This window comes from Mandrillus leucophaeus, unplaced genomic scaffold (genome assembly GCF_000951045.1).
Source record: "Mandrillus leucophaeus isolate KB7577 unplaced genomic scaffold, Mleu.le_1.0 Scaffold112, whole genome shotgun sequence".
NCBI lineage: Eukaryota > Metazoa > Chordata > Mammalia > Primates > Cercopithecidae > Mandrillus > Mandrillus leucophaeus.
The window spans coordinates 306464-318796 of NW_012099432.1; the positions used below are offsets into that span (position 1 = coordinate 306464).

At 47.8% G+C, this 12333-nt stretch overlaps 1 protein-coding gene across 1 annotated transcript in view; it reads left to right on the forward strand.

Annotated features, from left to right (window-relative positions):
• Positions 1-6599, forward strand: part of RDH8 (retinol dehydrogenase 8 (all-trans)) — a 9638-nt gene extending 3039 nt beyond the window's left edge. The window contains exons 2-6 of the mRNA XM_011994309.1: positions 1067-1225; positions 2762-2941; positions 5034-5127; positions 5585-5768; positions 5864-6599. Coding sequence (XP_011849699.1) covers positions 1067-1225; positions 2762-2941; positions 5034-5127; positions 5585-5768; positions 5864-6079 — 833 coding nt within the window. The 3' untranslated portion in view covers positions 6080-6599. The remainder of the gene's footprint in view (positions 1-1066; positions 1226-2761; positions 2942-5033; positions 5128-5584; positions 5769-5863) is intronic.
• Positions 6600-12333: the final 5734 nt, after the last annotated feature.

A 12333-nucleotide genomic window follows, 5' to 3' on the forward strand; every position in this document is an offset into this window, starting at 1 on the left:
TATATATATATATATGCCTATTAACTTCAGCGTTCATGTATGTATGTATGTTGGCTATAGGTATGTATGCATTTTTTTCATGGCAGTCTGTTTTATGTTTGTGTATTTTATTGTCTTACCTACTAGGCTATAAATTCCATGAAGGCAGAAATGTTATCTTATTTATTTATTTATTTATTTATTTATTTATTTATTTATTTTGAGACAGAGTCTCGCTCTGTTGCCAGGCTGGAGTTCAGTAGCATGATCTCAGCTCACTGCAACCTCCTCTGCCTCCCAGGTTCAAGCAATTCTCCTGCCTCAGCCTCCTGAGTAGCTGGGATTTCAGGTGTGTGCCACCACGCCCAGCTAATTTTTGTATTTTTAATAGAGACGAACTTTCACCACTTTGGCCAGGATGATCTCCATCTCTTGACCTTGTGATCTGCCCACCTCGGCCTCCCAAAGGGCTGGGATTACACATGTGAGCCATCCCGGCCTTATTTTTTTATTTTTTGAGACAGGGTCTCACTCTGCCACCCAGGCTGTAGTGCAGTGGCTCCAACTCAGCTCACTGCAGCCTCAACCTCCTGGGCTCGAGCAATCCTCCCACCGCAGCCTCCCAAGTAGCCAGGACTACAGGTGGGGGCCACCCACCACACCTGGCAAATTTGTATATATAATTTTTTTGTAGAGATGGGATACTTCCCAGGCTGGTCTCAAACTCCTGGGGTCAAGCAGTCCTCCCACCTAGGCCTCCCAAAGTGCTGGGATTACAGGCTTGCACCACCACACCTGGGGACTATCTTATTTCATGCCATAGCCTCAGCACCTAGAATAGGGCATAGTGTATAGTAGATGCTCAATAAATGTCTGTTGAACTCATGGTTGGAAGGATGGATACAGGTATGTGGAGATGCATGTACACAAGTGTGCACTTACTTGTTGGCTGAGTGATAAATGTGGGTGTGTGAACTTGTGGGTTTCCATCTCTCTGTGACTTCTAATGCAAGATCACAGAAACGTGGAGCCCACACCAAGGGGAAAGGAACTCAGTGCCTGTCCCTGCTTTACTCTCTGCCCCCAGTGGTGGCCACCATGAGGGACCTGGGGAAGAAGGAGACACTGGAGGCAGCTGCTGGGGAGGCTCTGGGGCAGACCCTCACTGTGGCCCAGCTGGACGTGTGCAGTGACGAGTCGGTGGCTCAGTGTCTCAGCTGTATCCAGGGAGAAGTGGACGTGCTGGGTAAGACGTCGCAGCCCCTGATTCACTGAGCCCCATCCTGGTCTGAGTATAGACCCTCAATACGGCAAGGTCTGAGCACCAGCTCTCTGGCTCCTTCACCAATCTCTGAACCTGGATAGAAGGGGTAGACCAGTTGGCCAACAGGGGTAGACCAGTTGATCCTACCAATTGATTTATTAAGGGCTGGGTCCCGTGAATCATACCTGTAATCCTAGCACTTTGGGAGGCTGAGACAGGAGGATTGCTTGAGCCCAGCAGCTCGAGACCAGCAAAATAGTGAGACTTTGACTCTACAAAAAAATTAAGAATTAGCCAGGTATAGCGGTGCATGCCTAATCCCAGCTACTCAGGAGGCCAAGGTGGGAGGCTCACTAGAGCCCATGGGTTTGAGGCTGCAGTGAGTTATGATAGAGCCAGTCTGGGAGACAGAGAAAGACCTTGACTCAAAAATCAATTTTTTTTTTTTTCTTGAGACGGATTCTTGCTCTGCGCCCAGGCTGGAGTGCGGTGGCGTGATCTCGGCTCACTGCAACCTCCACCCCCCAGGTTCAAGCGATTCTCCTGCCTCGCCTCCTGAGTAGCTGGGATTACATATGCCTGCCACCATGCCCAGCTAATTTTTGTATTTTTCATAGAGGCGAGGTTTCACCATGTTGGCCAGGCTGGTCTCAAACTCCTGACCTGAAGTGATCCGCCCACTTCGGCCTCCCAGAGTGCTGGAATTACAGGCGTGCACCACTGCACCTGGCCAAAAACCTTTTTTTTTTTTTGAGATGGAATTTAACTCTTGCTGCCTAGACTAGAGTGCAATGGCGTGATCTCAGCTCACTGCAACCTCCACCTCCCGGGTTCAAGTGATTCTCCTGCCTCAGCCTCCCAAGTAGCTGGGATTACAGGCATGCGTCACCACACCCGGCTAATTTTGTATTTTTAGTAGAGACGGGGTTTCTCCATGTTCGTCAGGCTGGTCTCGAAGGCTGACCTCAGGTGATCCACTCGTCTTGGCCTCCCAAAGTGCTAGGATTACAGGCATGAGCCACCATGCCTGGCCCAAAAATCAATTTTTTAAAAAATAAAAATATTAGAGACACTAGTAATAATCTGAGGCCTGGGGGTGGGGCAGATTTTATGGAATAGAAATTCTCATATATGGAGAAAGTCATATGTGGTTGGGAAAATTACTTGGATGAGTCACTTGGGGAAGACAGCATGATGCAGAAATAAGTCATAAGGTCCCCAACCTTCGCAGGAAGGTGGGTGTCACTGTCTTGATGCAATTTGGGGTCAGAACTGAATTGCTCATGGATTAAGGGGGCCACTATTCCCAGCAGCCCTTCCTCCCACTCAGGGCTGAGGATCTCCTATGACAAACGCTAAACTGTGTTTAAAGATCACCAAGATTTCATATTTGTCCACCCATGATACTCTGGACTGGCCTTGGACTTGGAGTATGGGGTGGGGTGATTCAGGGGGTGTCTGGAAGTAATGCTAGAAGGGTAAGGGACTTTAAGGTAACCTTAGTACCTCTTCTCTTAGTGAATAATGCTGGAATGGGTCTGGTAGGGCCCCTGGAGGGGCTCAGCCTTGCTGCCATGCAGAATGTCTTTGACACCAACTTTTTCGGAGCTGTCCGTCTCGTCAAAGCTGTGCTTCCAGGCATGAAGAGGAGGCGGCAGGGCCACATCGTGGTGATCAGCAGCGTCATGGGGCTGCAGGGTGAGCTGTGGGGACCCACCCCTGGAAATCCCACCAGCGTCTGATCCTCCCCAGACTGGGAGGATGGTGAATGGGTTTTACATCATATTCTAAATTAGTGTGGAGCCCAGGCTTGGTGATTCATGCCTGTAATCCTAGCACTTTGGGAGGCTGAGACGGGTGGATTGCCTGAGCTCAGGAGTTCAAGACCACCAGTAAGAACGGGTGAAAGCCCGTTCTTACTAAAATACAAAAAAAAATCAGCTGTGCATGGTAGCATGTGCCTGTAATCCCAGTTACTCAGGAGGCTGAGGCACGAGAATTGCTTGAACCTGGGAGGCAGAGGTTGCAGTGAGCCAAGATTGTGCCACTGCACTCCAGCCTGGGCAACAAAGTGAAACTCTGTCTCTAAAATAAAATAAAATAAAATAAAATAAAATAAAATAAATCAGCCTGGAGAATTGTGTTCAGAAGGATTATGAAGTTCAGAAGGAAAAAGTGGCCAGACATGGTGACTCATATCTATAATCCCAGCACTTTGCGCGGCCTAGGCAGGAGGGTTGTTTAAGCTCAGAGGTTTGAGACCAGCCTGGTCAACATAGCAAGACATTATTACTATGAACTTTTTTTTCAATTAGGCCAGGCACAATGACTCATGCCTGTAACTCCAACACTTTGGGAGGCCAAAGCAGGTGGATCACTCGAGATCAGGAGTTCAAGACCAGCCTGGCCAAAATTGTGAAACCCTACCTCTACTAAAAATACAAAAAAATTAGCCGGGTGTGGTGGCACACATCTGTAGTCCCAGCTACTCGGGAGGCTGAAGCAGGGGAATTGCTTGAACCCAGGAGGCAGATGTTGCAGTGACCTGAGATTGTGCCATTGCACTCCAGCCTTGGCAACAAGAGCAAGACTCTGTCTCAAAAAATAAATAAAAAAGTAAATAAACAAACAAACAAACAAAAACAACAAACCTTTGGCCAGATGCGGTGGTTCATGCCTGTAATCCCAGCACTTTGGGAGGCTGAGGCTGATGGATCACTTGAGGTCAGGAGTTTGAGACCAGAACGACCAACATGGTGAAACCCCATCTCTAGTAAAAATACAAAAATTAGCCAGGTGTGGTGGTGTGCACCTGTAGTCCCAGCTACTCAGGAGGCTGAAGCAGGAGATTCGTTTGACCTCAGGAGGCAGAGGCTGCACTCCAGCCTAGACGACAGAGTAAGACTCCGTCTCCCTTCAACAACAACAAAAAATAAATTAATTAAATTTAAAAATCAGCCAAGCATCGTGGTGTGTGCCTGTAGTCCCAGCTACTCAGGAGGCTGAAGCAGGAGATTCGTTTGACCTCAGGAGGCAGAGGCTGCACTCCAGCCTAGACGACAGAGTAAGACTCCGTCTCCCTTCAACAACAACAAAAAATAAATTAATTAAATTTAAAAATCAGCCAAGCATCGTGGTGTGTGCCTGTAGTCCCAGCTACTCAAGAGGCTGAAGTGAGAGGATCGCTTAAGCCCAGGAGTTCAAGGCTGCAGTGAGCCGTGATTGCACTGCTGCACCCCAGACTGCAGGACAGGGCAACACCCTATCAAAAAAGAAAAAGAAAGAGAGAGAGAGAGAGAGAGAGAAGGAAGGAAGGAAGGAAGGAAGGAAGGAAGGAAGGAAGGAAGGAAGGAAGGAAGGAAGGAAGGAAGGAAGGAAGGAAGGAAGGAAAGAAAGGGAGGGAGGGAGAAAAGGAGGGAGGGAGGGAGGAAGAAAGGGAGGGAGGGAGGAAGAGAGGGAGGGAGGGAGAGAGACAACAGCCCTAATGAAGAGAAAAATGAAGAGGATCCCCAAGTGGCCCCAAAGGTTTAGAGAATGGAGGGAAATAGGGGAGTTTCCTGGGACCAGGTGGAGCTGAGAGGAGGTGGCACCCATCACCCGAGAACAACTTCGTTCTGACCCCACATGACCCCATCACACAATGCCATACCCCACATCATCTTGGCACCATGTATCTGCTCTGTCTGGTTTCCACATCCTCTTTGCTCTGTCTCCCAAAGACCCCATCACCCTGGAACCCACAAAGCCCACCTCCCAGATCCCCAAAGAGCTGTCCTTCTGACCCTCACAGGTGTCATCTTCAACGATGTCTATGCAGCCTCCAAGTTCGCCCTGGAGGGATTCTTCGAAAGCCTGGCTATCCAACTGCTGCAGTTCAACATCTTGTGAGGCGGGCACGTGGGCAGAGGGGGCTTGGAGGCAGTGCTGGGGAGGTGGCATTGAAAGGGGGAGAGGAGAGATGAAGACAATGAAGCTGGGTTCAGCGGCTCACACCTGTAATTCCAGCGTTTTGAGAGGCTGAAAGGGGAGGATCGCTTGAGGTCAGGAGTTTGAGACCAGCCTGGGCAACACAGCGAGACCCCCATCTCAACCCAAAATTTAAAAATTAGCCAAGGGTGGTGGTGTGTGTAGCTGCAGTCCCAGCTACTCGGGAGGCTGAGGTAGAGGATTGCTTGAACCCAGGAGTTGGAGGTTGTGGTGAGCTATGATCATGCCCCTGCACTCCAGCCTGGGCAAGGGAGTGAGACCCTGTATCTTAAAATAAATAAATAAATAAATGGACAAAATAGGTCAGGGAGCAGTTGGGGCATCAGACTGACACTACCCCTGCCCGGTCGCCAGCATCTCCCTGGTGGAACCAGGCCCCGTGGTCACCGAGTTTGAGGGGAAGCTTCTGGCGCAGGTTTCTACAGCTGAGTTCCCAGGCACTGACCCTGACACCCTGCACTACTTCCGGGACCTCTATCTCCCAGCCTCCAGGGAGCTGTTTCGCTCCGTGGGACAGAGCCCACAGGATGTGGTTCAGGTGAGTGAAGGGCCCAGAGCCCCAAGTGGTGGCTCAGGTATGTTGCGGGGTGAAGCCCTCCCTGGGTCCCAGGGCTCAGGGGCTCCACTCTGCAGGCCATTGTCAATGTCATCAGCTCCGCTCGGCCACCCCTGCGCCGACAGACCAACGTCCGCTACTCCCCGCTGACCATGCTCAAAACTGTGGACTCCTCGGGCAGCCTGTATGTGCGAACCACCCACCGCCTCCTCTTCCGCTGTCCACGCCTCCTCAGCCTTGGCCTTCAATGTCTGTCCTGCGGCTGCCTCCCAACGCGAGTGCGGCCAAGATGAGCAGAACGGAGCTCACGATCCCCATCCCTGAACAACCAGACTTCTTCATTCCACATCTAATTCAAGGGATGAAGACGCTTCATTCATTCATTCTGCAAACTCCCCCTCGCCTGCTCTGTGCCTGGACATGGCTAGAATCCCAGAAGGGCCTCAATTTTCAGGCATAGACTGCTCTGCGGTCACAGCTGGAGCAGAGACAGGGACCCTGGGAACTTGGCCTGGGGAGCCCAGAGCAGGAAACCGCAGCTGTCTCTGGGAAAGCAAGGGAGGCTTCCTGGAGGAAGGGGCATTGTTATGAGCCTTGAAGGATGAGACAGACTCTGCCACATTCAACCTCGTGACTTCATGATCCTGGGCCTGAGAATACAGGAATAATTCATAACCCACCCTGCACCCCCATGCAGACACCAGAGCTCTGTGGACCAAGGGGACATTCCTGGTCACACACCCCATCAACAAAATGTATCTGAGCACACATCAGCAATGTATGTATATTTTTCCATTAAATATATATTTATAACCACAAGTTGTAGTTACATTTACTATTTAATAAAGCTCAATTTCTTAAAATTAAATAAAAACTTAAAAAGACAGTTGAACTACTGGCTCCAAAGAGAGAGAGAAAGCAAGAGAGAGAAAGCAAGCCAGCCAAGCATGGTGCATCACGCCTGTAATCCCAGCACTTTGGGAGGCCGAGGCAGGTGGATCACTTGAAGCCAGGAGTTCAAGATCAGTCTGGCCAACATAGTGAAACCCTCTCTCTACTAAAAATACAAAAATTAGCCGGGCATGGTAGCAGCTAATCCCAGCTACTTGGGAAGCTGAGGCATGAGAATCACTTGAACCCAGGAGGTGGAGGTTGTAGTGAGGCCAAGATGGCACCACTGCACTCCAGCCTGGGCAACAGAATGAGACTCTGTCTCAAAAAAATACAAAAACAAAAACTCACAAATGGATAAGCAGACTTTTGTGTATCCTTAAAAAGGAAGGAAATTCTGACATGTGGGTAAAGACTGAGAACACCATGCTGAGTGAAATAAACCAGATAGAAAATTCCACTTATCTGAGATGCCTAAAATAATCAAATTCATAGAGATAGAAAGTCACACGGTGGGTGCCAGGGGCTGAGGACTCCTCTGTGATCACAGTGGAGCAGAGAGAGGGACCCTGGGAACTAGGCCTGGGGAGCCCAGAGCAGGAAGCTGCAGCTGTCTCTGGGAAAGCAAGGGAGGCTTCCTGGAGGAAGAGGCATTGTTATGAGCCTTGAAGGATGAGACAGACTCTGCTACATTCAACCTCGTGACTTCATGATCCTGGGACTGAGAATGCAGGAATAATTAATAACCCACCCTGCACCCCCATGCAGACACCAGAGCTCTGTGGACCAAGGGGATATTCTGAATATATACTTTTAAAAACTGAATACATACTTTTTAAATAGTATATACTGAATATATGCTTTTTAAAAATACTTTCAAAAAAGTTTTTTAAATAATATATACTGAATATATACTTTTAAAAAAGTACTTTTAAAAACTGAATATATACTTTTTAAAAAACTTTTTCACTAAAAGCAGCATACTATACAAATAAATGTGAACTACAGTTGTTTCCTGGAATCATGTATACCTTGGAGGATTTTCTTTTTTGAGACAGGGTCTCGCTCTATCGCCCAGGCTGGAGTGCGGTGGCGCAATCTTGGCTCACTGCAACCTCTGCCTCACGGGTTCAAGCGATTCTCCTACCTCAGCTTCCTGAGTAGCTGGGACTACAGGTGTGCGCCACCATGCCCGGTTAATTTTTGTATTTTTGGTAGAGACGGGATTTCACCGTGTTAGCCAGGCTGGTCTCAAACTCCTGACTGATTCGCCCTCCTTGGCCTCCCAAAGTGCTGGGATTACAGGCATGCGCCACCACTCCCGGCTAATTTTTGTATTTTTGGTAGAGATGGGGTTTCTCCATGTTGGTCAGGCCGGTCTCAAACTCCCAACCTCAGGTGATCCTCCTGCCTCAGCCTCCCAAAGTTCTGGGAGTACAGGCATGAGCCACCACACCTGGCCATTATTATTATTTTACTTTTAAATTTTAAGACACAGAACCACAGGACATACTGATAGCACAGTGGCTCAGGCATGTAATCCCAACACTGGGAGGTGGAGGCAAGAGAATCACTTGAGTCCAGGATTTTGAGACCAGCCTGGGTAGCATAGCAGAATCCCATCTCTACAAAAAATTAAAAAGATTAGCCTGGTGTGGTGGCATGTCCCTGTAGTCTCAGTTACTCAGGAGGCTGAAGCGGAAGGATCCCTTGCATTCAGGAGTTGGAGGCTGCAGTAAGCTATGATCGCACCACTGCATTTCAACCTGCTGACTGAGACAGACCCTGTCTCAAATAAATAAATAAATACATAAAATAAGAAAGGACATACATAGACTGATTCTGTTAGAACCCAAAGACAACGTCATTCCTCCTTTCAATCCTTTCAAACCTCTGCAGTGGCTTCTCCTTTTATTTAGCCTTTTTTTTTTTTTTTTTTTTTGAGACGGGGGTCTTGCTCTGTCATTCAGATTAAAGTACAATGGTGCAATCACTCAGCCTTAACCTCCCAGCTCAGGAGATCCTCCCACCTCAGCCTCCTGAGTAGCTGGGACCACAGGTGTGTGCCTCCATAACTAGCTAATTTTTAAAAATTTTTTTGTAGATATGGGGTCTCACTATGTTGCCCAGGCTGGTCTTGAACTCCTGGTCTCAAACAATTCTTCCGCTTTGGCCTCCCAAAGTGCTGGGATTACAGGTGTGAGCCATGACGTCTGGCATGCTTCCCCTCTTATTTAGACTCAGATCAAAACTGCATCATCTGACCACTGAATATTTGTCTCAAATTATTGCCTACTTTTTCCCCATCACCCACTCATTCCAGCAACACTGACTTCTTTGCTGTGCCATTTCGTCTGTCTGTCTTTCTTTATTTCTTTTCAGAGACAGGGTCTCTCTCTGTCACCCAGGCTGGTGTGCAGTGGCATGATCATAGTTCACTGCAACATCAAACTCCTGGACTCAAGTGATCCTCCAGCCTTGGCCTCCTAAAGTGCTGGTATTACAAGTGTGAGCCACCACGCCTGGCCTACTTGCTGTTTCTTAAACACACCAACCTCAATACCTTTGCACTTGCTGTTCCCTCTACATAGAATGCTTTTCCCAAATACCCACAAGGCTCCCTTCTTCATTTCCTTCATGTGCTCAAATATCACCTCCTCCAAGAGGCCCTCCAGGATCACCTCAAGATAGCACACTGTCCCTTTATTTTCTTATCTGTTTTATTTCCCATCATCTGACATGGTTCTCTCTCTTTTCCCTCCCTCCCTCCCTCCCTTTCTTCCTTCCTTCCTCTCTCCCTCCCTTCCCGTCCTTTTCTTTTCTTTCTAAAAAAAACAAAAATAGAAACAGGGGTCTTGCTTTATTGAGCAGGCTGCTTTTAGATTCCTGGGCTCAAGTGATCCTCCCAGCTCGGCCTCCCAAAGTGCTGGGATTACAGACATGAGCCACCATGCCCTGAAGGCATATACTACTATGCTTGTTTCTTGCCTGTCTCCACCCACTAAAATGTCAGCTCCATGGGCACGAGACTGTTGTCTATTTGCTCTACCCACATCATCAACACTGTGGAAATCAAAAACTGACTCAAGGAGCCTGGGTTGGGGACTGGAAGTGATCAAGCTGGCACATCCCGGCAGTACAGTCCAACCTGAGAAGCTCCTGACACCTCCTACCTGGACAAGACAGGGTAATTCTCTAACCCTCAGTTTCTTCATCTGTGAAATGGAACTTGCCAGGAAGAAAGTCTTATTAAGGGCTGGAATGTAGTCAGTGTCTAATAAATTAGAGCCCTGAATAGTTATGTTGACGGTAGCTTCATTCCTTGGTCTCCTGGGTCCTGCCCGGCCTTGCCTGAGAAGCTCTGAGCTCAAAGCCCTGGAGGAGGGAGTAAAACCAGAGGCTGCATCTCTGCAAGGACACATCCCTACAAGGCCGCCCCTCCCGCCCGCGCCTTCTCGGTGCTAACTCCCGATCCCAGGGAGGGGAAGGCGGGCGGAATCTGAGCGGCAGGCGCAGCTGCTCCGGGCGGGCGGCCAAAGTCCCCTCCCTCCCTCATTGGCATTCCTGCGGGAGGGGCCGAGCGCAGCTGCCTGCCTGGCCGGAGGCTCGCTTGCGCCCTCTGGTGTCCAAGTGCGAGAGGCCACGTGGACTTGCGCCCGAGCAGCCGGTCTGTCCCAGGCCACTGTCTGCCGCTCAGGTGGACCTGGGTGGAGCTAGGTCTACCCCCTACCTTTCTTGGGCTCCCTTTACCATTCGGGTTCACGAACTCAGCTTCCGTCACTAAACTTGCTGTGTGACCCTGAGCAAGACACTCAACCTCGCTGTGCCACAGTTTCTTAGCTGTGCAATGTGGGACAGGATCCTTCACCTTTTTAGTGCCACTCTTTCTTTTCTTTTTTCTTTCTTTCTTTCTTTCTCTTTCTTTCTTTCTTTCTTTCTTTCTTTCTTTCTTTCTTTCTTTCTTTCTTTCTTTCTTTCTCTTTCTTTCTTTCTTTCTTTCTTTCTTTCTTTCTTTCTTTCTTTCTTTCTTTTCTTTCTTTCTTTTTCTTTCTTTCTTTCTTTCTTTCTTTCTTTCTTTCTTTCTTTCTTTCTTTCTTTCTTTCTTTCTTTCTTTCTTTCTTTTCTTTCTTTCTTTTTCTTTCTTTCTTTCTTTTTCTTTCTTTCCTTCTTTCTCTTCTCTTTCATTCGTTCTTTCTCTTCTTTTTCTTTCTTCTCTTTCTTTTTCTCTTCTTTCTATTATTTCTCTTTTCTTTTTTCTTTCTTTTCTTTCTCTTTCTTTTTCTTTCTTTCTTCTCTTTCATTCATTCGTTCTTTCTCTTTCTTCTTCTCTTTTTCTCTTCTTTCTGTCTCTTCTTTCTTTTCTTTCTTCTTTCTTTCTCTCTATCTATTATAGAGATGGGGTCTCACTATGTTGCCCATGCTGGTCTCAAACTCCTGGGCTCAAGCAATCCTCCTGCTTTGGCCTCCAAAGTGCTGGGATTACAAGAGTAAGCCACCACTCCCGGTTGCCTTCTTCTTTTTTTTTTTTTTTCTTTTTCTTTTTTAATTTTTGGGACACAATCTCACTCTGTCACCCAGGCCAGAGTGCAGTGGCAAGATTACTGTTCACTGTAGCCTTGACTCCCGTGCTCAAATGATCCTCCCACCTCAGCCCCATGAGTAGTTGGTGTTACGCATGCGTCTAATTGAAGAGACACCCTGAACAGACTAAGTGTGAGCAACAAGGCTGTTTATTCACTTTTCAGCTGAGTCCAAAAAGGGAGTCAGTGAAGGGTGGTGGGAGTGGAACTGGTTTTATAGGTTTGGGGTAGGTAGTGGAAAGATAGTTAGGGGCGGTTTCTTTGGGCAGGGGAAGAATGTCACAAGGTGCATAGTCACAAGGTAGGGGAAGGTCACAAGGCATGATATCACAAGGTCAATTGATTAGATAGGATAGGGCAGGAACAGATCACAATGGTGGAATGTTGCAAGATTGGTTAATCGGTTAAGGCAGGAACTAGCCGTTTCTTCTTCTTTAGTGGTTCTCCTGTTGCTCCAGGCTTTGTGACTCCAGGAGGCCTGTACGTGTGGGTCACAGGGACCACAATGGCTCGACCACGGTGTAGTACGTTCACAGGACCTTACATTCCTGTCTTTTTATGTTTAATAATGAAAAATAAAATAAGAAAGAAATAAAATGAGAAAGAGTAGTGTAATGTTGGGATGTTGGGGTGAAAATTTTAGGGGTGCCAAGGAGGGGTGATGGGTGATGTTTTGGGGTGATGGACAATGTTTCTAAGGGCTGCTTTGAGTGGGGTTGGGGCAGCATGGGAACCTAAAGTTGGAGAGATTAAACTGAGGAAAGATCTTGGGGTAGGAGTTGGTATTGCGGGGTTGTTAGAAGGAGGATTTGCCGTATTGATTAATTAGTAATAGCTTAGATACGATTTTGTATAAACTGAGAGATTAGCCTGAAAAGACAAGGTCTGATCAAGAGGACAAGAAGGATGAGTGCGAAAGGGCCTGTTAGTGGAAGGAGCCATGAAGCTAGGCTAGAGAATGGCAAGGTAAGTCCAGAATAATTATTTGCCTGATTTGCAAGTTTTTGAGCTTTGTCTTTAAGTTTTTTAATGTTATCATATATGAGGCCAGATTGATTTAAGTAAAAGCGGCATTC